The sequence below is a fragment of the Patagioenas fasciata genome, chromosome 7, assembly GCF_037038585.1.
Source record: "Patagioenas fasciata isolate bPatFas1 chromosome 7, bPatFas1.hap1, whole genome shotgun sequence".
NCBI lineage: Eukaryota > Metazoa > Chordata > Aves > Columbiformes > Columbidae > Patagioenas > Patagioenas fasciata.
In genome coordinates, this window is record NC_092526.1 from 17,910,571 (window position 1) to 17,938,000 (window position 27,430).

Genomic DNA, 27,430 nt, shown 5'->3' on the forward strand with positions numbered 1-27,430 from the left:
ATCCACATGACACTGAGCACAAAGGGAATGCTGGACAAGGATTTTCTACCTCCAGCATCTCTCAGGAGTGGGAAGAGGCTCTGGAGATGGTAATTTCCACTCTTCTCTGCTCCCACCAGCAGTGACTTTGAAACTGTGACATCTGAACAGGGAACACTAGTTGCTTATGACTTTTTCCACCTTGCAACACTCGTTCTTGCAATACCCGGGCCCTTACAGAAATAAAAAACCCAAACCAAACCAAACAAACAAACCCCACCAAACAAATGCAGGCTTACGAGAGTTGCAGGAGCACAGTTATTTCCTGAGGCACAGGACTTTCTCTAAGAAAGTCATTGTGCCTGCAAAGCAGCCATCAGACAAAGATTTCAATCCTACCTAGAGTCTGCTGCTAAGTTTAATATTAAAACATGGCTCTGGTTTGAATACAGCATTTGCTAACTATTTAAAGTATCATGGACATGTTTAAAGATTAGTTTAGCATAAGAAAAAACTGGATAATTGTGTGGCTAAAAGTGATATGATTCTGGTTTTTGACATATACATGTTCGGTTTGATTGAGTTAATCCCATACATGGCCATGAAAACAAAAATCAGTAAAATTTGAAGGGGATGTGACAAGCATTCAACAACTTATTTGGATACAGAGAGGTGGTGCCTAGAGGGGTATTTAAGCAATAACTCTGATTTGTTTTTGCATTAACGCCACCTGGATGGTCTTTTCTTCATGGACACTCACTCTATTTGGTGGCTTGCTTTTTTAACTGGATGTTGAGGACTTAATTATTTTTAAACATTAAAGAATATTTGGCTTTTAGCAAAAAGGGAAGACAAAGGAAAATAGCTTTCCTCTGTTGTGGCTTTAGATTTCCTGTTTCAGTGGCAGCAGCCTAACCTTTTAGCACATTATGAAACCATTATATTGCACAGTAAACTGAAGATGAAATCACACACTCTGCTGAATTTTTATGTAGTTCTGACATCTCTTTAACAACCTCTATATGAATCTTTGGCATGAGTTCCAAGGTTTTGAGGTTTTTCATTACATTTGAAGGTTTTATTATTGTTAGGGATTCTTATATTTGACACTCTGGAAGTGTCATCATTTATAAGAAATAGTCTGTATGTTATTATTACATTTTAGAGCCTGTTCTGTTTCTCCCACTACACAGAAACGTGGTAGGTAAGTTCCAGAAATAATAAAAGGAATTACAAACTTCAGTCTAATAGCAACCTCCTTTATTACTCAAATGTGATGGCGCAAACTGGTGCAGCGCTGCCGCCAGGTCTGTCCTGCTGTGTATTCAAGTTCAGATTTGACAAGGCCTACCGAAATACCAGAAACGGGTCTGAGAAATAAGGCAAAGAAAGGAGTGTGGACACATGCACTCAGCATCTTTGTTTGTTGATAGCAGGGAATGTCTTTCTCTGTGTGTTTGTTTGGCTTTGCCCTCCTGCTGGGATCTCTGTGTGCTCCTGGAAAAACAACAAAATAATACAAATTGTGCTTTAATATTCAGAGACCTGCTTAAAATCTTAAGGTAAGTGGTAAATTATACTTCTTTGTGGCACTTTAAGAAAAGGTCTCTGACACCTGTACTGAACAATTTTAATGGAAATGGTGCCTCGGTGTAATAGTTCTGCCGAGAGTGTTAATATGCTCAGTCTCCTCAAAAGCTCTTTTCCATTGTTACTGTGCTGGTGTAGGATTAATACTCAAATTATGCTTGTGGGAGCTTGCAACTCAGATGATATTTCATGCCACATTACATTTGTTGCAAAAAATGTAGTTTGAAAAGAACATCATTTATAATTTGGGAAATGTTTTCAAGCAAATAAAAATTAATTCAGGTGGAAGAGCTTTTAAATCTAAACAAAGAAATATTTTTTTCTTCTTTGAACATGCAAAGCAGAACAGTTCCCTAAAAGTGCTGGGGAAGAGCCTGTGGTTTTGAGTCTCACGTGATGTTCTGGAGGCAAAATTCAACTTGTTGGAAGGAAGATGAAAATAAGACCCTCTGCAATGGCGCTCTCCAAAATGCTCCCACTGTCTAATGTGTGATCAGAAAGAGACAAAATTTCAATGTGGAGCTGAGAGGATGGTCTAAAGAGCAAAATTTCATATTGATCTGCACTTGGGAGCACTTATGAGATATAAAGAGCCTGTTTGGAAAGGGTGGACTCATTGGGGGCATTTAAGGTTGTGACTGATTAAGCTATAAATTGAAGAGCAGCAGGCGTGGGGAGCACAGTTCAGTATGCCACCAGCAAAGACTTAGACATTGAGCCTTTCTGAGTGCAGGAAAGGCCAGAGAACAGAAATAAGGAATGGAAAACAGAGTGCCTTTCAAAATGGGAGATGAAGAAAGAAACAAACACTGCAACAACATGTACTTTTACACAAATGCTAAAAATGCAGTGAATAAATAGAGGGAAATCAAATGCTTAGTCTTATGTGAAGACAATGACATGATAGACACGTGTAGGACATCCTAGTACCAGAACATAAATATACAGAGAAGAGTCACCTCTGCTGGTGATGGAGTATTGAAATTTATTAGTGAGATCTTTTTGTCAAATCAAATGAACGAAGTAAGGACCTAGCAGGTGGCACAGAATCCACATGGACTGAAATCTCAGCTTTAAGCATATGGGGTACTCAGTCTGCGGACTACATGCCTGACCAGAAAGCAGAGAGGGTGTGCTGACAGAGATCGATGGGCAAAGATGGAGGGAAGTATCACTGAAACTGTGCTTCAGGTAACCCCTGTGTTGTCCTGACATTGCAGCACTGGAATATAACACAGACTACGTAAGACCCCATTGATGCTGCTTCACAAAGAGGCTACACAGGGAAGCCACAGAAGAGATGCAGCCCTTCATTTGGTCCTCATTAATGTGCCAGATCTTGTCCTATATCTTCAGTTCACAGTTGCTGTTCCTGTATTTATATTCAAAATTCCCATGGGCTTGACAAAGGCCAAGCATGCACAGCTGTTACACCCAGCTTCAAAGGGACAGAGACATAGCAGTGATAAAGCTTGTGAAGAGGAAACAAAAAGGAGCATCTAGGAACAGTAAATTCTTACAGGTGGAGCTGAATTTCCTGAAGGATGCACAGCACAACATCACTGTACACCATCTACTAAAGTCCTGAGAACTACCCTGTCTCCCTGAAAATAAGACCTAGCATGATTTTTCAGGATTTTTGAGGAGGCTCAAAATGTAAGCTATACTCCAAAAATAAGTCCTTTTTACAATTCATAAGAATTGTAAAATTCCTAAATTTGTAAAATTAAGTAGCATTTAAGTGTAAGTAGTGTCCAGGCAGCTGTACATGTAAAAAAGTAATAAGTTTTGCAGCAAAAATTAATATAAGACCCTGTCTTATTTTCAGGGAAACAGGGTAGTAAAAGGAAGTGGGCACAGATAATCTCACCACAGGGTAGATTATTAGAAACAAGAAGTTGAACTCATCTCCAAATGAAAAAAAAAAAAACAGAAAGGATTGTAAAGTGACATACTAAAGGAAAAAAAGTGAAAGAACAATTAAAAAGTGTGAGCAACAGCTAGCAAAATGAATCCAAGCTAATATTAAATCTGTCTTTAGACATATCAAGACCAAGAAACCCATCAGACTCTGGCAGATCAAATGAAAACTGCAAAGTAAAAAGAGGACAGGCCAAAACATTCGCAGAGAAGCTAAATGATGTATTTGTATGTGTTCACTGGAATAAGCAGATGATTTCCATATTTAGAAAGTCTGTAATCCAAAATATGCAGAGTAACAAATCTCCAGGACTGCCTAAGGGAGTGCAGATAAGAAATAGCAGATCTGTTGATGGACCTACCTTTCTCTTGAAGCTTCCTCTGCCTGGAGACTGGAGAGTGGCAATGTGACACCAATCTCTGAAAAAGATTCCAGGGGGAAAATGAGGGGACAGGATGGACAACACTAAATGCTGACAAGCTTAACATCAGTGCCAGGCAAAGCAGCAGGAACTGTGATAAAGGATAGAATTAGTGTGCACCTGGATAAATATGATCTTTTTGGGCAGTGCCAACACATCTTCTCTAAACATAGTAACTACCATCTAGGCCTCTAGAGTGTTTTGGTGAGGTCAGCAAGCATGTGGACAACAGTGATCTGGCTGATATGGTCCACCAGTAATTTCTTGAACTGAATTAAAGCTCCTACTGGGTGAACAAATCAGCAGACACTCTGAACTGGAACTTGCTGTTCACATTTTCTATTGATTTGAGGACATTTTATTATAAATAAATTATTTGTACCTTACTCTTTTTGTTTCTGAGAGTGAGATTGAAATAGCTTTTGTTATTACCGACAGCTTACATGACGCTGGGACTTGAACAAGAACTACCTGTCTGTGACTCAACACTCACATAACTTGAGATAATGTTTGTGGGTGGACAGTGCATACAAATGAGCTTATAGAACTTTTCTCTATGCTTGACACCATGGGTAAATCAGGGAGAGACTATGAGAGCATTGCTATCAGCTTTTCATCACTGCACAAGTACAGATGGTGAGCTGGTTTCAAGCACTTGACGCATAATATATGAGGGGAAATGTGGTAAATGAAGACAGGACAGAACAGCACAGATCCCTTATGACTCAGATCTGCAGTGCTCTGCAAATGCACTAAACATTTACAAGCTTCTAGGCAAAACTTCAGAGTATGATAGATTTCAAGCTGAAAAAAACCTAATTATTCACTATTTGATCACTACAAACATCACCTCTATGTATGATGTACTCCCATTGTGGAGACCGTAAGTTGTGTCCAAGCTGAACCTGTTCCTGGCTTTGATTTCAAAGCCCAATTTTTATAGTTCCCCCCCTCGCCCACCCAAACTTTCCATACATTTCAGAACCTACTCTACTTCCTCTGCTGAAGATTACAAGGAGTAACTCTGCTTTTTGTGGTATCTTATGGAAGACTGACTAACAACACTGTGTGAGTACCTCTAGTTAGATTTTTAATGGGAAAAAAAAAAAGGAAAATGATCATAATACTATATATTCACTAAAATAAATATACAGTCCTATTACCACTTTTTGATTTGTAAACATCTTCATTCTCAATATATTTAAATCAATTGCAAAACACTAAAAAAATTGAGAATGAACAAAGGTTTGTAGTAGTGAAGAGAATGCAACTGCATGTAGAGCTCTAGTTATCAATCTCCTTAATTTGTGCTTAATTAAATAGTCCTATTTCTTTAAGGAGTGCATCTACTTTATTTATTTATTTGGTTTTGGTCATAATGTACCTATAGTAGTAAAACATAAATTTGTACATATGTTCTATTAAACAGCAGCACTTAACTCTATGAAGTTCATAAATTTCTTAAGGTTTGTGTTTATTTCTCAGTGCTGAAACAATTTGGCCATGCAAAATGACTAGCACATCTCCCTGCTTAGAGGAGGGTCAGCTAGAGCAGGTTGCCCAGGGCTATGTCCAGTTTAATTTTGAATATTTCCACAGATGGAGACTCCACAACCTCTCTGGGCAATCTGCTCCAGTGTTTGACTACCACTACAGTAAAAAAACCTGTTTGTTCTTTTTAAAAAGGATTCCCTGTATGTCAGTTTGTGCCTGTTGCCTCTTGTCCCTTCACTGAATGCCGCTGAGAGAAAGAGTCTGGCTCCATCTTCTTTACTCTCCCCAATATGAGGTATTTAGATACATTGATAAGATCTCCCTGAGCCTTCTCTCCTCCAGGCTTAGCTCTCTCAGCCACTCCTCAGCCAGTCCCATAATCATCTTGTGGCTCTTTGGTGGATTCAGTCCAGTAAATCCATATCTTCCCTGTACTGGGGTCTCCAGAATTGGATCCAGCACTACAGAAGTGTCTTGCCAGTGTTGAGTAGAGGGAAATGATCACCCACCTTTAGCTGCTGGCAACACTCCTCCTAATGCAGTCCAAGATACTCTAGGCCACCTTTGACAGAAAGACACATTGCTGGCTCATGCTGAAGTTGATGTTCACCGAGATTCCCAGGTCCTTTTCTGTAAAGCTACTTTCCAGCCAGCTGGTCCCCAGGTTCTGTTAATGTGTAGGGGCATTACTCTCCAGGTGCAGGATTTGGCATTTTGCTTTGTGGAACTTCATGTGATTCCCTTTGGCTGATTCTCCAGCTTATTGAGATCCCTCTGAATGGCAGTATAACATCTGGTGTATCAGCCACTCCTCTCTGTCTTCAGCTCTCTGCATACTTGCTGCAAGTGCACTCTGTCCTGTCATCCAGGATCATCAATTAAGCTGTTAAACAGTATTGGACCCATTATTGACCCCAGTAGTACACCATTTGTGATTGGCCTTCAGCTGGACTCCATGCCATTGATTATAATCTTTTGAGTCTGGCATTTCAGCCACTTTTCAATCCACTGTGTACTTGTTTACTCAGCAATTTGTTAATGAAGATACTATGACAGCCAGTGATGAAAGCCTTGCTAAAGTTAAGATGATAAACATCTTCATCTCTCTCCTCATCCACTAATCTGGTAATTTAGTCACAGAAGGCTATCAGGTTGGTCAAGTACAATTTTCCCTTCATAAGTTCATACTGATGACATAAATTATCTTCATGCCCTTAATATATTTGGAGTTGGTTTCCAGAATTATGTGCTCCATTACCTTCCCAGGTATTGAGATAAGGCTGGATGGCCTGCAGTGCCCCAGTTCCTCCTTTTTCATCTTGAAGCTAGGCATGATACTTGCTTCTTCCAGTCCTCCTCTGATCACTGTGACATTTCAAAGACACTTTAGTCTGGCCTCACAATGGCATCTGGCCATGGTAAGTCTTCACTGCTCCAGATGCTCCCACTTGTCTTGGGCTCTTGGCATTCCTGAAAGCAAATCTTACCAGTATAGACAGAGGTGAAGAAGGCATTGAGTACCTCTGTTTTTTCCATGTCCTTTGTTACCACCAGCCCACTCAGCGGCAGGCCAACATTTTCCCTAGTCTTCCTTTTGCTGCTGATACACCTGCAGAAATCCTGACAGTGCAGAGCTATTCAGCTTTATCACTCTTCTCTAAACTGAACTGGTCCACTATGAAAGTTCCCAGACAAAGAGAAGATGCTGCTGTCCCCTTTTTAACAAATACACAGACAGTTTGGGCATCTTTGCTATGACAGACTCAAAGGCAATCCCGTTTTCTAAGAGGAATCTGCACTCACATTGATCCAGGTGAATTAAGCAACCACCAGGCTAAAGCAAGTTCTCAGCGTCTCCTGTTGGAGCTGATCTCCTTTATTCAAAGTACTGAAATATTTATTACAGCACACAGCGGAATTTAGGTCTCCCTAGTCTCTTTCCCCACAAATGAGTACTGTTACTACTGAAGCACAATCTCACTCGTATTCTCATTGTGACCAGCTGAACGTTTACTTATTGGTATAAAGTCCAATGGTTAGACTATGCTCCCCTCATGAATCTAGCCCTGGTCTTGACAACCTGAAGTCTTCAGAAAGACAAAGTGCTAAACTATATGGATTTTAACTAACGCAGTCACAGAAATTGAATGCAATTGCAATCCTACCTTAAAAATAGAATGATCCAACCACTAATTTCAGAAGTGAATCTTTATGGCAACAATAACCATATTTGTAAAACCTAGCATTTATCTTTAACCTTTACTCCCACACACTTTCATAGCCACGAGCCCTGCCAGAGAGGACATGACAGACACGGCAACGTGGGAACAAGCAGAAGGGAAGCCAAGAGTCTTGACTTTAAAAGCACAAGTTAGTGGAGACTCCAAGTCAGAGTATATTTTATTCATCTAACAAAACATGTTAAAACACAAGCATTGGACATAAAAAGACAGCATGAGCAAACACAAACATAGTGCTAGCGATCACTTTAAACAGAAGGTGCCTTCAATTAGTTTATTGTTAAAAACTGTACCATGGATTTTGAAAGGATTGTTAACGCTGTAATATAACGCCATAACAATGCTGTAACAAAACAAATTTTGGATGGTAATCTCACATTTTTAACCCAATACATAACTGAAAATAAGAGTTGGTATATCCATTTCATTACATTGACATTTAGCTCCTTCCTGTTAGTGCTATTAGGTTGAACTGAGACCAAAATTTAGTTCAAGCTTAGTCAGAAAAAAAATAGCTTTGGAAATTAAATTTTACCACCAATTTTCTGACAAAACATGTGTCTGTCTGGCATCAGAAGCAGTCTGGAAATGGTAATGGAATGAGGTACTTCACACTGTTCCTGAAAAGGGGTTTCCCCTTAGTAACAAGGTATTGTTTTTGCAACTTGCATGGTACTTGGCGATCATTCTCCCTAGAAGACCGCCAAAGAATAATTTTTTTCCCTCATTTTATATGTGGTATACTGAAAGCAAAAAGCACATGAGTTGGCCAAGATGACTTAGTGATAGTAGTGAAGCCAGGAAACAGAGCCTGGACCTGCCTAGCTCCCAGCACCAGCCAAATCCTTTTGCCTGTACCTGCCACCAGACAGCACAACAGCAAAATGCATGGCTTTTCCTCTCTCTTTATTTCTCCATTTCAGAAGAAATCCAGGCAAAGACTGGTTGATTCATGACACAGTCACTGACCATTGCTCTGATGTAATTTGGCTACTTGTTTGCTATTAGTATTGGAACTGCCTAAGCAAAGACACAGCGATGTATGCCCATGCATGTTCAATATTCCACCTGCTAGATTTGTTTGCTTGGTGGGGGGGGGGGGTGGATTTTGTGGGGCTATTTTGTTTTGGTTTTGGTGGTGTGATTTGTTTTTTGTTTGTCTGTTTGCTTGGTTTGGTTTTTTGTTTGTTTATGGTTTTGTTTGGGTTTGGTTTTTTTTTGTTGGTTGGTTGGTTGATTGGTTGTTTGGGTTTTTTTTTGTTTTTTTCCCACAGTAGCAGGATCAGAGCATTAGGACGCACAATCTAAGGCATCTCATACAACTGGCATTCTACCAGCAGGAGTCAGAGTTGGGTCCCTTTTGCACTAATTACTATAAAAATGTGTAGATTTTTCTGATCTGATCTTGAAGTGTATAGTAACACATTAAGATTCTCATTCATGGTCATTCTTGGATGCATGAGTTTAATGCTGTCTGTCAAAAATACTGTACATGTTCACTATATATAACTGGTTGCAATTTAAATCAGTCCTGGGAGGGACAGAGGACTGTTGCAATATTCTAGAAATGACACACTTATAATTAATCCAGTTTGTCATTTGCAATGGCTGTCAGTACACACAGACACAAGTTACAGCAATGCAGCTAAAGAGAGTTGCAAATAATCAGAGATTAAACAAGTTCAGAAGGTACAATACTAGCTATCGTATTGCCTACAGGATATTACTTTAGCTAAGCTGGTAATACAACCTACAGCGTTAAAAACAAGTAAAAAATATGCACATCTCTGGTATTAAATTAATTGTCAAGCAATTCAGCTTTAAAAAGCTTGCCTAACAAAAACAAGATTTTTCTCTAACAATCTGACACCTAAAATGACTACATACTGAATTACGAGGAACAAAACAAAAATCAGTTTAGCATCCCACATGATCTATTTGTTTTAAACAATAACACATTCTGCTACATCTGTTTTGGCACTTACTTGCTAACAGCAGATGTCTCTGTGCTGCAACCAACATATCAAGCAGGAAAAGAGCTCCAATATTAAGCAAATGCTGAAAGCTGCTCCTAAATTTATTTTCCTCCCTCATCTCTTTTGTTGTTGTTGTTTTGTTTTTCTGTTTCCATTTCATACTATAATTAGAGCTAAGACTTACCACAAGTTAAACACTGAACTTCACTGCACTGGAATTTGGTATAGTGCCCATATCTAACTCTTGCTTTCTTCTATCCCTAAAATACCTGAAATGGTGGAAAAGAACCTGCATGTAGTGTATAGCCACCTTTCTGGCCAAGTTATAGAGGAACAAGTAGAGCATCGAGGCAGAGCAAGATGTAAATATGTCACAGCAGAGCCTACTGTCCAAAGACTATTATGCCTTTTTTGTTGTTGTTATTTATATTTTTAAATTAGGTATATGAATATTTATCACAGTAGCTTTAGAATAATATTGTCCAAGGCACAGTATGCAGTTTGATGCTCCTCTCCTCTTTACAGCTTTGAAGATCCCCTTTTCCTTATTACAAAGTGGTCAAGAGGCTGACAATAGTCTTTCCTCCCGTCTTGTGATTTCTATTGCAATAAATAAATAACTTCTCTTCATTCCCTAAAGTCATTCCTTACTGTTAGACTTATTTCAGCCTCAGGACTCAGCATACTATGGAGAGAAAATTCAGTCTAAGACTGAATTCTTACCTATCTTGAGGAATTCAGTCATATAACACAAACTGTCTCCTCTCTTTCTGCTAAAAACACAAGCCACAGTGTACTTCTTTTCAAAAGGTTCCAGTATAGGCTGGGAAATTACATATTAGAGAGCAGTGTAGGGGAAAGGGACCTGGGGGTCCTGGTGGACAGCAGGATGACCATGAGCCAGCACTGTGCCCTTGTGGCCAGGAAGGCCAATGGCATCCTCGGGTGTACTACAAGGGGGGTGGTCAGTAGATCGAGAGAGGTTCTCCTTTCCCTCTACTCCGCCCTGGTGAGACCCCATCTGGAATATTGTGTCCAGTTCTGGGCCCCTCAGTTCAAGAAGGACAGGGAACTGCTGGAGAGGGTCCAGTGTAGGGCAACAAAGATGATTAAGGGAGTGGAGCATCTCCCTTATGAAGAAAGGCTGAGGGAGCTGGTTCTCTTTAGTTTGGAGGAGACTGAGCGGTGACCTTATTAACGTTTATAAATATATAAAGGGTGAGTGCCATGAGGATGGAGCCAGGCTCTTCTCGGTGGCAAACAATGATAGGACAAGGGGTAATGGGATCAAGCTGGAACACAAGAGGTTCCACTCAAATTTGAGAAAAAACTTCTTCTCAGTGAGGGTGACAGACACTGGAACAGGCTGCCCAGGGAGGTTGTGGAGTCTCCTTCCCTGGAGACATTCAAATCCCGCCTGGACATGTTCCTGTGCGACCTCACCTAGGCGTTCCTGCTCCAGCAGGGGGATTGGACTGGATGATCTTTTGAGGTCCCTTCCAATCCCAAACATACTGTGATACTGTGAAAAGAGATCTACATTATTTTGATATTTTCCCAGAATGCTTTGTATGCACTTTTCCAATTAAATCTCTTCCCTAGAGGGTTAATAATTAGCAAACTGACTTCTCCAGCTGGTTTTGTTCAAAGTGCCGTCATCCTCCTGAATTCAGTCAACATCTATCAGAAACAAAGATGTCAAACAAAACGTATTAGGCTTCAGTATTCTCTTGTGAAGTTCTGGCCTCCAGCCAGAAAATTTTGTTATTTTCTATGTAAGCTTTATTTTTCTTTCCCTGACCAGCAGTTAGTATGGATCAAAAGAACCATTGCTTTAAAATGCAGTCATAAAAATAATAAACACTAGCACTGACCTAGCACGTGCACCTTAGGTTAAGTCTTGCATCTATTTTGGGTGCCTTTGTATTTGGTAAAATGGTTCAGTGTGGATTTTCTGGGGATGCAGCTTTTTTCAGCATGCCATGAATGTTCCTCTGTCTCCAGAGAGGGACGGAAAACCTCGTAGCTGTGTCAGGGCTCTGGAGAGCTGCCCTTGCCTCTCAGGTTCTGTACTTCTTACAGAGGGGTCTCTTTGGGGCTAAGATGGCTACAGCTTATGGATAAGGTCTACAGAAAAGAGCGTCCCTGCAGGAAGGAGACTGCTAGAACAACAAATTCCTGAGGAAACTGAGGAACCTCCTTGTGCACATCCTGCAGAAAAAGTCCAGGTACTGTGTGATTTGCTCTATATATGGAAATGCCATTTCCAGAAACTTTGAAGAATGGCCATGTGAGAATTTTCTTCTTTTCGGTGGTGTTATCCAAATGCATTAATTACATCCAATTTTAAAAAGGAAACGTTTAGTGATTTTTATGATCCTGGTAGAACTGAGCTCAACCATTCCTGCCATTTCTCACAGTTTACGGCTTTGCTTTGGGCATCTTGGGCTTTACAATCTATCCAGTGACTCTTAAACCAGATTTGGCCACAGACACACTCCAGCAGACCACATGGAGCTGGGAACAGATATGAGTAATTCTGCCAAAAGCTGCCCTGTAAGCCAGTTGTATCTCAGTGCTTTGAACCTGGCAGTTGCTGTGCAAGAAGTTGCTCTTTCCACTGATGTGTTGCAAAAGAGGAAGATGAAAGAGCCTGAGACATTGCTGTCTCCTGCGCAGGAGTGATGGCTGCTGCCTTCTCCAGCAGGACTGGGGTTCCCACCTGGGATCCAGCTCCAGATTCGCTGAGGCAACCGGACCACTCAAAGGTATGTCACAGAGATATCTCCAAAGTACAAACCAAATAAAGGGATCATGAGGAATCCCATCCCCTGGGTCTGTGACTCCTCTGGAGGAGAACATGAACGAAAACAAAGACAGTAAAAGAAATGAAAGCAAAAAACTAAAGATGATTCTTTTTTTCTTGTCTCCTTTTATTTTTGTGCTCTTCAGGTAGTGATTCTGGGCCTTCATGTGACTAGGCCGTTCATTCCCTTTACCCTGGTTGTGGGTTTAGGTGCCCAGGGCATGTTGGGTGCCTGTGTCCCACTGGCTGCTATAGTAGATTAACTGCATGATTCAGCTTTACTCATTTCAGAACTGGCTCTTTCTATCCTGAGGCAGACCACAAATCTAACCAAAGGTGTTTCCCATATCCCAGTGGTATGGAATTTTTGTCCACAGAGATCCTAAATCCCAGCTGTTGAACACTTGCGTGGGTCAGAAAGCTTGGCTAGAAGGATAATGCATCAGCAGTCACACAAACACATACACACCAGTATTTTCAGGTCAGGCTTTCTCATCTTTACCCAGACTGTGCTGAAAGGGCCATTGAGCAGTGTTGTGAATCTATTCCTCAGCAGTGGCAGTAGATTGATTTGTTTATTTCTAAATCACAGATATCAAATTTAATAGCACACACTGCTACCAAAAAGAGACTCTACTACTTATGCTGGCTGCTGTTCAGCCCAGCTATTCCCATGGTTATCTATCCCTCATTTCCTGCTGTAGTTTCAGTCAGTTACTTCTTATTCTAGTCTTCCCAACTAATTGGAATAAACAATCCCTGTTCTCTTTGTACTTCTGCCTTCATCAGTGATCAGCTCCTCCTGTCATCTTTCCTTCCATGAGAGCTTGCTTTGTGCTACATCAGAGCAAGCAGACAAGCAACCTGTAAGAGCAGCTGAGACTCACACAACTTCTACTTTACATTCTTTCAATCAGGCAAGAATGAAGCAAATTTATATGTAAATAGCAATCTTTAAAATCCAAATCATCAACACACACTAGATTCAGGGGAGGGTGGGTGGTCAAGGACAAGACGGAGAAAGGAGCCCACATTGGCTTTCATTCCTTCTTCCATAACTCAATTGCACCGGGACACCCAGACACATGGTGTGTATGCTCCAGAAGTGCCATGTTCAGGGGACAATGCACTCCAGGAGCCTGCAGTGATAAAACCAACACATCAGCTGCATTCCTGGGTACGGTGTGTGGGGAGGAGCCACTCTGCTACTTATACTACAGCTATTGTAAAGGGTGAAGTAGCTGTTGTTTCTGTAGGTATTTTATTAATCTGTTCTTTCCAGATGGAAAGCCTCCTGGAGCTGTTCTGATGCATTTCCACATATTTAAATGAACAGTGTGTTATGTTTTTTATAGCCACAATGTGTCCCATATGTACAACTCCATCTTCAATATTTGCTTTTGAAACAATATTTAAAGTAACTCAATTTGCCTCTCAACGTAATTTTCATCCCACAGGACTAGCAGGACATGATATGCAGCAGCAGAAACATTACCTTCTTACCTTTTCAGAAAGAATCCTGATATTCTTGTACATTAAATACCAGAAAACGTAATGTCTAAGTCATGGAAGTATTCAGGTAGGTGTCAGATTTCAGATACGTAACAGGTAAGCATGCTAGCATCACGAGAACCTTCCCAAAATAAACTAGTGCAGATAAAGCAGAATTACACGTAACTAGTGCTAGGACAAATGAAACCTCACATTACTTAGAGTATTCTTTTACTTTACACTGAAAGTTTATGTCCTCCAGCTCTTTGGCAATGTTTAATGATAAGGATTCTGCTCACATACCTGAGTTAACTTGGAAGCGTCAGGCTCTGGGATGGAGTCCCAAACGCAGCATCAGTGAAGCCACGCAGCCCAAAGCTGCTGATGAGGTAGAGTTTCTCTTTTATCAGCTCTGTGCAAACTTGCTTTTGGCTTCCAGCAAGGGCTTTCCAGGGGCTTTTCACGTACAATGCACACAAGGTTTATGGCAGGAAGAAGTGGCAGAGCAGATTTAATCAGGTTATGACTGGGTTCAATATCCCAAGATCATGCTTTAGAATAAATATCCTGAATAAATGGCTCCACAAGAGGAACATACTTGATGGGATAATTTTCAGTTATCACTAAAGAGCTAAAAGGAAAAAAATACAGAATAAATATACAGCATAAATACAAACCTTTTGTTTCTTAAGATGAACATTCCTCTATAAAAATCTGAAAATATACAGGCATAGATTTGTTTTTCCAATGCATGGCCTCAGACATTGACCAAGCTATTGCATTCTACCAGTCAACCCAGTTGTGGTGGATGCCCTTCGAGCACCCAGTGACTGACAGCATCAGCTGCAGGCTGTCTGGCTCCCTGGAAAGCAGGTTGTTAGTTGGGCCTTTGTGTGCTTCAGAGACACAGTATTCCCTGTTTTCTCATGCTAGCATGCCGAGTAACTTTTAGCCCACTACACAAGATTTACCTTGTATCTACATGTTTAGCTGTTGTTGTCACTAAATCTATGTTTTGAAGCATTTATTTCTGAGAACTGCAGTGGAGATTTAGTCTGTGGGCAGAGGTTAACAGCAGAGTAGGATTTGTTACAATAGTAACAAGCTGACAAACAAAAATAAGCATCAGAAATAGCGTTACTCACAAGCACTGCAGCAGGCTGGGTCTAGTACACTGCCTTGGACAACTGCAGTTCCTTCATCACAGAAGGATCGAGGAAGTCTAGAGGAACTGCAGTATAAAGAAAAAAGATTATAAAAACTAAGAATTTGAAGTGAGTTTTTATTATAAAATAATTATCAATGCCCTTTTTATATCAAGTTTCTAAGATCAGAATGAAAATCACTGTCACCCTGCATAAAGTCAATGGATATAGAAAGGGATCAGCAACTCTTACACTCTAAGCAACTTGCAGAATAAATTGAGAGAAAGAGAAAATAAATCTGCTTTCAACAGCTCTGTGGAATGATTACTTCTGCAATGGATGTCTAAAATGTCTAATAATTTTCATTTCTATGTCTTCATTTTCCTTTTCCCATGTAAATTAGTGAGTAAATACCTGCATTGATACAGTCAGGAAATAAAATATTAAAATAAATCCATTTACAGTAAAGAGACCTGGCTGAAGCATTTTCAGTGAATTATCTTTCTCTCAAAGGGATCAGAACCAAAACATACCACAAAGATACAGTCATTTATCTATTTAATACTCAAGGAACCCAAGGGGATTTTCCCATCACTCACCAAACAAAAGAAGAACCCACAGATCAACACAAGGATTTGCGTTATCCCATTCTGAGCATTTCAATGCATCCCATTAAAGTTGTTGAGAATGAACACTGTGACTTGTAAAGCCATCTTAACACAGCTTTGTAATTTTGCAGCCATGACTAAGAACTGACACTGATATTTGCCGTCCTGTGACTTGCGAGTTTTGCTGCTCATTTAATTAAACTTTTAAAGGATGTGGAGCAGATCCCTCTGATTTTTTCTCTTGCACAGCTCATTTTATCAGCTCGGTGTGTACCACTACCATCTACTGGCCAAACCAAGGCTGTGTTTCCAAGCACCAAGACCAACCCTAATTCATACCATCTCAGAACGGTGTAATGCCTGTGAATTTGCTCCTGATGGTTACTTAGACATGAGGGGCTGCACCAGATTGTAAGAGACTGGTACTGGCATGCAGGGGTTTAGAATCAACATTCCACTGAAATATTATAGCTCAAGAAGAGGTCTCTTGTTGTGACTCAGCCGCAAAAGTGTGTGTGCATGTGCAAAGACAGGGGAAAGATGGAAAGGAGAAGGGAGGAGGTAGAAAGATCCATGTGCAAGGAATGGCAGCACTGCACCCAGGAGCTGGAAAGGGCTTTGCTTAGGAGTAGTCTCCCACTTACAGCCTCGTGCCTCAGCCCTTTGCTCTGCTCCGTCATGCTGCATGTCTCCAGCACATATATGTTCCCACAGCAGACTCCTGTCCAGCTGGGATGTGACAGCTGCATCAGGCATCTCTGTCCCTCAGAGACATGCTGCAAGGACTGCTAAAGGGACCAGGAGGTAGATTTTCTCCTGGAACACAATCTGCAAAAACAAGCACACATTTTTTTTTTTTCTAAACCCTAATACCTGCTAGACAAGATTTGTCATATGTTGGTCTGAATATATCTATCCCTGGTGGGGATACCCTTCCATCCCCCAAGCAAAGGAATGGCATGAAAACATCTAACACTTCCCTTTCAGTGAACACATTCAAAGAAGTTGGCGGAGCAGAGGAAAACCCTACATCCATTTGCCTGCTCAGGCTCTCGTCAGCCCAGTTCTTGAACACAGGAATTACCTCTGTACTACCGTGGAAGTTACTGCTCTGCAGTCCATGTATCTCCACCTCATTTGTGGCAGAAATGAATAGACTCCCATACAACACAGTCTCCACAATCTAGCAGGAAAATTCCTCCAGCCCATCACTCCTCCCTGGTGGCTCCAGGGCTACAGGGAATGGGCAGCAGGCTGAGAGAATATCCATGCATCAGTGCCATGCTCCAATCCATCATCCTTACTGATGGTGCTGTGGCTCCTTCCTGCTCCCAGCACCTCCTGTGCACGTCATAGGGCATCCTCAGCTGTCCCCTGGGAAACACCAGGGCCACCATGTGTATGGAGACGTTCTGCAGTGCCCATGTCTAGGTCCAGTCACGTAGCCATAAAGGAGGCTGGTGCAAGCCGTCCCTCTCCTACCAGGACAACTTGCAAAAACTGGGGACCACTCTTACGAGACACTAAAGTCTAGCAGCTAATTAAAGATGGGGAAAGATTCAAGAAAAATTACAGCACAGAAAATTATTATTCACACTTTAATTTTCCAGTTGAAATAATACAGTGAATCTCACTGCCAATATCAAGGTCAGCAGTAAAAACATAGTTACCACATACTTTGATCAGGAACAGTGAAGGAGACCTCTGATTAAGGGAAAACAATTGAAAGCTATGGGTAACAAATTCCAGAGTGAAGACTAGAAAAAAATCAACTATTACATTCTTGAGTGAATACTACCTGCAATTGTAAAAGTTAAATGATGAAAGATTTTAAAATAAATATTTAACGATCTGTTCTCTATAAACCGTTTCAAAATGGGAAGAAAACACCGCTTGAACTACTTTTCCCTTACTGCAAGATCATCTAAATCAGAGTCAATGTTAATCAACAATCACTATTTTGAGGTTAGAGTTATTTATTATACCATTGCCCTTCAAATACATTTAAATGATTACAAAACACATCAAGAAAATTTGATAAAATACCTGTGTCAAGTTTTGTGGAAAAAAATTTCATTAACCACATCAAAATCTGACAAGAGTCTGCATAACCAGTAACAGCACTGTAGCCTGACAAATACATGTCCTCAGAGACAACACAGCTTACTCCCGCCAACAAAAAGCATCCTGCAAGCTCCTCTGCTTGCTGTACTGTAAGAAGGCAGCATTTACATCTTTGTTATTGAATGTGATAAGTGGATTTGTTGGTTTAAGTTCCTCCTACTCTATCTTAAATAGATGACATTCTCATGGGAAAGGGAGAGATAGTCACAATCTTTTTTCTTGGTGGTAAAGAAGCTATCACAGTTCATACATATAAAAAGCAGATTATCTGCCAATTGTACTCAAAAGTCACAGCCCACAAAATCTAGTAGTGGGCTTCATACAAAACAGTCCCACAGAAAAATCTAGAGGACTAAACCACAACTTTTAAGCCATCGCCGAAGACTAATGCATGGGGTGAAACCATTAGAAAATCTATTCAGAAAATATATTTATATTTAATATGACAGAAAATTCTCAGATTACGCAGTTGTGAAAGCTACACCCATAGAAGTTATCAAAAACATTTAGTTGAAAGCTACATTGCAATCAAAACCATCTGCAGCCTCTCCGAAAACATTTTTGAATGGTTCTGTAAACCAGCAGAGAAATATTCTACGTACGAAATAATTTTCAAAAATAGCCCTATACACAATTACAACAGGAACAGGCAATTTTTGTTTCTAGAATTGGCCATGTGAAATCTAACTAAAGGGCAGTCATACATTCCTTTGCATGTGCACAAATACTGTGTAAAAACATTTCACTTGGCCTTAGCTGCTTGCTTAATTCTGAGGAACGTACCTCCATCTTAGGGCTCTTGCAAAATTGTTAGAATGAGTCATCTTAAAACAAGCAAACCAACAAACCCAACAATAAATGTAGCGCTTTGCAGCAGCTTTTAGAGACTGAAGACACAGTAAGCCCATTCTGAAGTAACTTGTCAGACTAACCATTTGTTTTTCCACACTGCGAGAAAAATAAAAAATAAAATCCCTGAAAACCTTCCAGGTATTTTTAGAGACGTGGGTGGAGGATTGGTTAGGGTAGTAGGAGTCCCACGGAGAGCAAGCATTGCTGTCCTGGGCCACCGTAACTGAAGTAGCACAGAGACCTGAGCTGGGTCCTTCACAACCATCAGCCTGTAGACTGAGTGGTCAGCAAAATTTACCTCCCTCGTTAGCACCATAATACAAACACTGGAAGTGAAAAACGTCCTTCTGAGGGTCTGCTACATGGGGTTATAGGACTATAGCACCATTTGGAAGAGCAGTGTGGCTCTCCCATGTATTGTCCTTGGCTTTTGAGAGCAGGGTGTCAGAAGAGCATACATGAATACTGCTTGCAGAAATACTCTAAGTGAACAGTAAAGCAATTTATCACCATAACTTCAGCAAGATTTATAACAAGTTTTTTTCTTCAGATGAATATTGCCCAAAAGTCTTTAAAAAAGATTGATAGGATTCCATTTCTGAAATAACCTAGGTGAGACTTCACATGGTTAAATCTTTAACAGGACGCTGGATGCATCTCAAATGAATATATTAACTTCAGGATGACAAAGCCCACGCAACATTCTATCTCTAGATTGATTTATTTTTACAACATAAAATAGGTATCATGGGCCAAACTACCAAAGCTCTGGCACTCCTAAGTCAAAAGTGACTTCATCTCTTTTCAAGCTTGGAAATCCACTCGGCAAGAATCCACTGTCTGAAAAATAACTGTTCATTTTGCAGAAGGAATCACTATTAAAAAAAAAAAAATCTACCTCATAATCCTTGGGATACATTTCAGAGTTCCTAAATTCAAAGCTACATTTTAATGCGGGCTCATGAGCAGATTTGCAACGTATAAAAAAAAAACAAAAACAAAACCAAACCACAAAAGCACAAATGTTCCTGGAGAAAAAATCTGCATGAAAATTGCTGCTGCTCTGGGGCCTTGGACATGACTGCTTCATGTGAGCAGTTGAAGGTTTATGGTGTGGGAGTATTTTCAGTTCCTGGCTTGTTCCAAAGGAGCCAATTTCTCCATGGTTCTGCCTTGCATTCCCACCTCATCCTGCGCAGAGAAAAAGTCCTCCAAGGCAGGGAGCCCCTATGGCATTCATACCCATGGCTGCGAGGGTTCCTCTGGATATGGGTACCCCAGACAACTGCCAAGAAGGAGAAATTACTGTAGGTTGTGGAGTTTCACATGGAAGATGTGACCACTTGCTATTTTGGATCAATTAATTGTTGTCACTTCTCTCAAAATCAGAAATGAGGATGCTTTCTTCCAAACCAGGACCATCAGAGTTAATTTGTGGCAAATAGGCATTTCTGACCCATAGTATCCTGTGGAAGAGTTGGTTATTCTGTTTGTACAGACACCACAGAAAAAGGGAAATGGCAGCCAGCATCACCAATGTCACGAGAACTGCCAGAGCTACAAGCCCTTGGTATGATGCTGAAAGGGAAGGACAGAAATTGTTATTAAGCAAATATAGCTATAATTATATATAACTCTAAATATAAACATATAGATGTTTTATGGAAAACATATTATTACTACTTATATGTCACACATTTTAAATTACAGGCTTAACAGTGGGAAGTGTTACCTCACAAAATACCTGGTAAAAATGTGTTATTATTCCTTATAAAAAAAATTAAGAAAGTACAGAAGGAACTTACCATTTTCAGAGGGTTCTGTAGCATTGATATCTGAAATAGAATCCATAACTGTCACAAAATTACTCACAAAGCTAACAAAAGTTACTATATATACTCAGTGTAAAATTGATACTGAGAAAACAATCTACCTAAAACCATACAAGTGCAGGCTGTTCTTTTTCTAATCTGGCTCATACTCCAACTGGTCAAGTTAGACATGACCTAATGTTACCTAAAACCCATTAAATGTGGCAGAATATATTAACCGACATTTGTGCAAGGCCGAACAGTAGTATTTATCCACTTTTCGAAGTACAAAGGCATGAGCAGAACTGGGCAGCGGTAGATTAATCTAGCTACTGGGCCCAACAGCTACTCGGGCATTTTGGGTGGGCTCTGGGAACACTTCGGCTCTCACAGACCCATGTTCCTTTAGACCAGGGCTGTCAAAATCGTTTTCACCAGGGGCCACATCAGCCTTGAGTAGTTACATTTACACTAGAGTAGTTATATTTATTCAGTTCTAAAATTACATTTGGCCCTTTGAAGGCAACCACAAGGCTGATGTGGCCCCCACAGACCTGGTGTCTGTGCAGCGATGCTGGGCTGTACCTGCCCATCCCATGGGGTCTGTGGGGCTCAGCCTGATGCTCTGCACAAGTCAGCCTGATGCTCTGCCCACAGCTCACCCACGCAACAGAAAGTCCACCGCCATTGGCAATAATGCAACAGCTGCCCAGGCTCCTCAAAAGGAGGTTACCATGGCTGGTTCTTTTTTTCACAGATTTTTTTTTTCTAGTACCAAGGGACAGAATTATTTAAATGAAAACTAGGAGCAAGTAAGCAAGCAACAAGGAACATGTAAAACAATGGTTATAAGGACACAACTGCCTTATTTTAAGGAAGCACATACCTGCATCCATTTTACATACAAATCCCTTTTTTTCTCTGCATGGAGATAATTGCCAGACTCCATCTGCGGTCCTCAGGCTGACACAGGAATTCCCTTTGAGATGATCAAATTCAGGCTCCCTGATGCCCCAGTTAGAATAAATAAAAGGGGAACCATCAAACCAGGAGATTGTCTGATCTAAGGGCAGAAGTTATAAATCATTATATATAAATCATTATATATATATATATATATATATCTGTTTCAGTTGGACTTATCCTCACAAAAAAAAAATACTGTATAATGAAATGTCAGGATTCTGTCAGTTTGGCCACTATATTACTTTTTTTTTTTTCTTGAAGGCTTTAAAAACATTCTATGCAGTTGACACAGGAGACAGCCTGCCTGTAGCGCTTCTTTAAGAAGAAGATAAAGGCATTCACATGCAGGTGTACATATTGAGTATTCAGAATATGAATAAGTAACAATTACAGCAATCTTGACTGGTTTTACTACATTATAAACAGATAATAAGTAGAAAAAAAAATCTCAAAAGATAACAGTGTTTTGGATGATGCTTATGCTAATATTAAAATAAACAAAAACCAAACCAGATTCTTACATGTAGTTTTCTTCCACCCCAAACTTACTGTCTGTAACACGCAGGATGTTCAACCAAACCATTTGTACAGAATAACCAAAACTGTGCAATTCTTCCAAAATGAAGGCATTTTCTTCTTCATCTTGAATAGTTAGAAGATTTGATCCTACAAATTAAATACAGAACAAATTTTCAAACAAACCGTGCCATTAAAATGTAACATTGCATTTCAAAAAGTTAATGTTATGAGACTTAATTGAAAAGTTTGAAAAGTCTGGTTATACATTGTAAGTTCTTTAATTTGAAATTAATGTGGAAATGCTCAGGCTGACATAAAACTGTTCTCTCATGTTTTTAAAACAAGTTTGAAGGAGAAAAAAATAATTTTATGTGTTATTCCAGAAATCAATACTTTCACATTAAAAGGAACATTTTTGAATGTACGTTGCCTCCAACTTCATAGCTGGCTTATGAGCTCCACTATTATTATCTTGAACTACAGAAAACACATGCTATGATTTCAGTCATTCACAAAATGCGTTGTTTTTTTCTAACATATCTACAAAATAATCACTTACTTTGATTTTTGCAGACTTCATATGCAGTATCCAAACTTGTGCCCTGCAGAACTGTGGAAAAGCTGTAGCAACTGTTTTTGAATTTGATCCAGGGAACAGTTTTCTCTGAACACAAGTCTTTATAGGCAGTGAGTTTCTTTTCTGTGATAGAAATAACAGCACTGCTTTATTGGCACAACAGCATACAGATTAATTTAAGATTTCACACACTGCTTTGGATTAACACTAGTAACCATGTCATTGTGTTATGCCTCTGTTTTTCAATGTGAAAACCTAGTGTATGTATATATTTGTACTAGAAGAGTAAAGCCGGTTTTATTTCTGATCGAAACCATTGCTGGTTTGCAATAGCAATATCAGGGCAGTCTGATGGGTACTGACGTTCAGAGCAAACCACGGGCACAGCAGAGCACTCTGGGCTGCCCAGCGTCCCTCAGAGGGCTAAGGATTGCCCAGCACTGCAGAGCTTCTCTCCATGAAGCTGCACAGAGCACTTGTGCCAAATACCATGGCACAGAGGGGGATTGCCTGCCAGAAAGCAGCAGTCAGCCTCTCGGGTATGCCCCGTGTCCCTCTGCTTGGGGACAACTCTACAAGCTCACTTTGCAATGCCCAGCCTCGCTTTTTGTCAGTGCTGTACATTCAGCTACATCACCTACAGCCTCATGTGCCTCCTAATTTGCTGCAAAACACGTTTAAAAATTTAAGTAAGCTTTAGGCTATATACGATTACAAAACTTGACAAACAAGTCTGAAAATTAGTCAGTTTCATTACCAACACAGCTTTCTTCTCAACAGATCCAAAAGCTATAATAAGCTGTAGGCAAACCCCTGTTGATCAATACCACCAAACAGGAACTATTTTAAGAACTGAATGCTGCCACAGAGTCTGCAATCCTGTCCTGAATGGAGCTCCAGATCTGAATTCTGGATTCAAATGAAGCCCAGGTAATTGACAGAGTGTCACAGGAAACAGAAGATATTTTAGGACACAGGAAAATATTATTATCTTTACAAAAGAAGTTGCAAAATCTTTTATGTGCAATCAGAGAAGATATGACTCTAATTTTTCATTTTGCTCTAAATGCTTCCCTTCTCCCTTCCCACAGTTAATTGCAGCAAACTGAATTTATTTCCCTTCAAGTTAGGTTATTAGCAATCATCATTTCTCACAGATAATATAGTGCTCACCAAAGAGACAGAGTAAGTAATTTTCCTGTTTTCTTTTCCTATCACGAAAGTTCTCTCTCCATTCTCCTAGGGACCAGACCCAGTGGCCAATATTTTATGAGGAAAAATAGCTTCACAAATAGGAGATAGAGCAAGGAAACGCCAGGAATATACTTCAGTTTTGAATAATACTATTACCATTGCTTAGCCTCAACCCAATTAATTACCTTTCATATACCTGCACTGTCAATACACACATTTGCAGCTGCAAAGATTTCAGATAAAACTTTGCTCTGACTCACTCGGTGGCACATGGCAAACTGCTCCTTGCAGAAGTCGCTCGCAGCTGGCACTTCTCCAGTGCCCTGAAGTATCCATGTAAACACAGCTGCCAAAGGCCTGGGACTCGTCGTCTTCCCAGGAGGTAAACAAAGACCTAGTTCCATCCGACCATTCAAAGCTAAGCCCACTCTGCCAAAACAAATTTCAGATTATCTTTTGGATGTGCTTCAGCACCACAGAAGTTCATCTTCTCCTGGTGGCATCCTCACCAGATATTACAGAATGTCGTTTATGTATCCGAAGGCTGGGTAGATTCAGAAGGATCTACAAAAGACAGATCCATGGATCCTCTTCCAGTTTACTGCTGGGAGACCACAAACTACATCTAACCTGCTGTTTCGAGCAAGTGGTTATTTGGGTCATTGAGCAACTACAAAAGAAACTACATAGTTTCAGTGTTGACACTACAAGAGATTTTTTTGTCTGTTTTAAAATCTTTTATATGGCTTTAAGTTTTCTATACTCATTGCACCAAACTCATTAGATTTATACATTATGTTGCAACAAAATGGTTAAGGCTCAAGCTTTCCAGGGTTTCATTTCCAGACACAAACTTCCTGTAACTTCAAATAAATGACACAGCTCATTAGCTTGTTACCAGAAAAACTCCTTTGCAACATCATATTTATAGCCAGGGAGTCCACTACATACGTCCGCAGTGAAGAGCCCGATCCAGTGGTTGTATCCCAGCCGGTTCACAATGACCGTGAGGAAAGCCTGGTGATACTGGTCTGCAATGCTGACCAACTCTGCGCCATTTGCCATGCAGGTTTTTAAAGCTGAAGGCCATGTAAAATTCCCACGTATTAGTTTATACGTTCTGTTTCCATATTCTAAAGTATCTGGCACAGGGTACATTTCTGATGCATTGATGACATATATGGATGTGTCTGTTATAAACAGAAAGAAAGGATTTTTTTTTTTTTTTTTAAAAACAGACAGCTTGAACACAGCAGAACAACTCCTAAAAATCAGAACTATCCTTAAAAACAAATCTAAATATTACAAACTCTTTGGTTTCAGGAAGGCACTGCAAATTGTAAAAAGACAGTGACTACTAGAAGAGTATCTAAAATTCCATCAAGCACAGAACTCATCACAAGAGTGAATGATTTTAATGTATAACAAGAAAAAAAGAAAACCTGGATGGATTTAGTTCCACTGTTTCTTTGAAGGTCAGTGAGAAATTACCTGCGATATGGGCACATCCAAATGCCCAACAGCAGTGGGCTGCAGAGTGCTCTTATCCCAGATACCTCACATGTAATGTAGATTATCTCTTTTTTGACTCATTATTTTTAATGATTTCCAAAATCAGTTTACAGCACAAAGCCTGGCCTCACAAATAATTGTACTAGCAAAACTGAGAGGACGACAAACTGGCTCATAGTACAAGTAAGAGCTTAGGAGCTTCTTCAGCTCATGTTTATGCCAGTGTAGGGAAGATTACAGTACTGGCACTTAAAGATAAATCCACTGTGCCTGGAGACTTAATGTTCTTTTTGGTGGTAAACTAACACAGCACTGTTCAAAAAAACAAAAGGAAGAAGCACACTTTTTAGATTTAAGAAATAAACAGAGAGAGTCTCCCATGAGGAAAAAATCAGGAGATAGAGACCACATCAGCCCAGTCTGTGATGCTGTTGCACTCACTTTTCTACACAAGACAAATGCCTTTGCTAACGTGTATGAATGCCTGCTGTATACTTTAAATAAGACTATTACAATAAAGCAGTGCCTCAGTTTTAATCCCATCTGTCAGTTTGGATTAATAACTTCTGTCTGTAAAAATTCTCTGTGATTACAAAATGGAGTGGTTTTTAGACTTGGTTCATTTTATGACTAAGAGAGGAGGAGCGTTAACAAGTATTTTAAAATAGTAAATTATTATTTGTCCTTCATAAATACTTTAAAATTATAGATTTCTAAGCAAGAGTAAGTTCTGCTCTTGAGCTAACTGAAGTACTCTCTTTTGTTCCAGCTTTCAGTGTGTGTCACTGCTTTAAAAAAAGGCAGGAAACGCAATAAAATGCTGACACAATCCTAACTCAAGCATCACTAAGAGCCCAGAGCCCAGTTCAGATCTCCTGCTGGTTTATTTCATTTTAGTCTCCTAACAAAAATAATTTGAAAAAGGGGAGACAGGACGTGGACAGGATGGCAGAAGCAAAGCATCGGCTCCTCTTTCCAGGAATTGACACATTTGTTCGGACATTTGAGTAAATTTAACAGTTCACTACTGCCAGCAAGAGGCTCTTTCACTCCTTTTCTTGCTTCTCTGCTCTTCCAGCTGCATATTACCATACACACAGGAAAAAAAGGGGAGGGGCTGGCGGGGGGGAGGAAGAGGGAAGTTTTCTGCTGACTTAGCAAACTGAACTGCGTGATGGTTAGGGAGAGTGCCATGGGTGTCACTGGGGAGGCAGGACGGTCTCTTCACCCCCAGGAGCACTCTGCTGTGCGTGGGGTGGGCAGCACTGAGCCCATGGGCCACTCTCATGTTCACCCAGCCAGGAAACCAGGAGAGGGTCCTGAGCATCCCACTGCACCCCCGGTCCCCCCCGCCCAGCATCCAGCAGCCTGGCCATCCCAAGGCAGCAGGTTTCTTTCCTGCCTTTTAACACCTTTTCCGTCTGCCTGAAGCAGCAGCAAGGGCTTAAAATACAAACATTTGGGAGGTAAACGAATCAAACCAGCAGGAAAACACTTGTTTTTGTTGTTTTTTCTACACTAAGTGCAGGATTACTCCAGCACTCCCTTCAACTGTAGTTCATAATAAATGATGTCAAATACAGCTACGGTTTGCCAGAGCCACACGTGAACACTGCCCAGGGCTTCTGTTTATTCTGCTCCCTCTCCCTCGCCTCCCAGGCACCCAGCTGGACAAGACTGCCTCCTTAGAGCCAGGGCTTGACTAATAGGCAATACATAACTTTGAGCCATGGAAAGCCACCCCCACAGTAAGCACAGCACCCAAGGACACTTCTTACGGGCTCACATTACAGCCCTCCCTCTGCTTTAGGGTTAATCTTTTGCTGCTGCTCTATTTTAGTACCGGGCTCTGGCAGCGGCCCCCGGGAACGAGGCTTGAGGAAACCAAACAACCCGCGCTCCGCAACGGCTTCGTGCTTCTGGAAAGGGAACTTGATGGTGACAGAATTAGAGAAGCGTGAAAAGAAAAGCCAAACTGTTGGATCGGTCAGTTGGTCTGCAGTGCTCACAGAAATACATTTTCTAGAGTCTATTCTGGTCTAACATTGCAAGTTCCACCCCCTAAAACAAACAAACAAACCCCCCCAACAAATTAAAAAAAACAAAAGCAAAACCAAAAACCACCTTATTTTCTTCAAAATTACCTTCCGTTTTGCCTTTTGTAATTTTATGCTGTTACTCTGCCTGCCATGAAAACATGAAAT

General features: G+C 40.5%; 1 protein-coding gene and 1 long non-coding RNA gene across 2 annotated transcripts in view; both read right to left on the reverse strand.

Annotated features, from left to right (window-relative positions):
- Nucleotides 1–1,217: 1,217 nt before the first annotated feature.
- On the reverse strand, nucleotides 1,218–15,161 carry LOC139828420 (uncharacterized). Its single transcript, XR_011739978.1, has 4 exons — nucleotides 15,064–15,161; nucleotides 14,222–14,549; nucleotides 3,852–3,909; nucleotides 1,218–1,476 (listed from the first exon to the last, which is right to left on the reverse strand). It is a non-coding gene; the product is annotated as an uncharacterized lncRNA (long non-coding RNA).
- Nucleotides 15,162–17,255: 2,094 nt separating this feature from the next.
- PLA2R1 (phospholipase A2 receptor 1) overlaps nucleotides 17,256–27,430 on the reverse strand; it is a 40,997-nt gene continuing 30,822 nt past the window's right edge. Inside the window, exons 24-30 of the mRNA XM_065840977.2 lie at nucleotides 24,666–24,904; nucleotides 23,975–24,143; nucleotides 22,503–22,643; nucleotides 21,974–22,090; nucleotides 21,345–21,521; nucleotides 20,453–20,482; nucleotides 17,256–20,225 (exon numbers count right to left, since the gene is read on the reverse strand). Coding sequence (XP_065697049.1) covers nucleotides 20,008–20,225; nucleotides 20,453–20,482; nucleotides 21,345–21,521; nucleotides 21,974–22,090; nucleotides 22,503–22,643; nucleotides 23,975–24,143; nucleotides 24,666–24,904 — 1,091 coding nt within the window. The 3' untranslated portion in view covers nucleotides 17,256–20,007. The remainder of the gene's footprint in view (nucleotides 20,226–20,452; nucleotides 20,483–21,344; nucleotides 21,522–21,973; nucleotides 22,091–22,502; nucleotides 22,644–23,974; nucleotides 24,144–24,665; nucleotides 24,905–27,430) is intronic.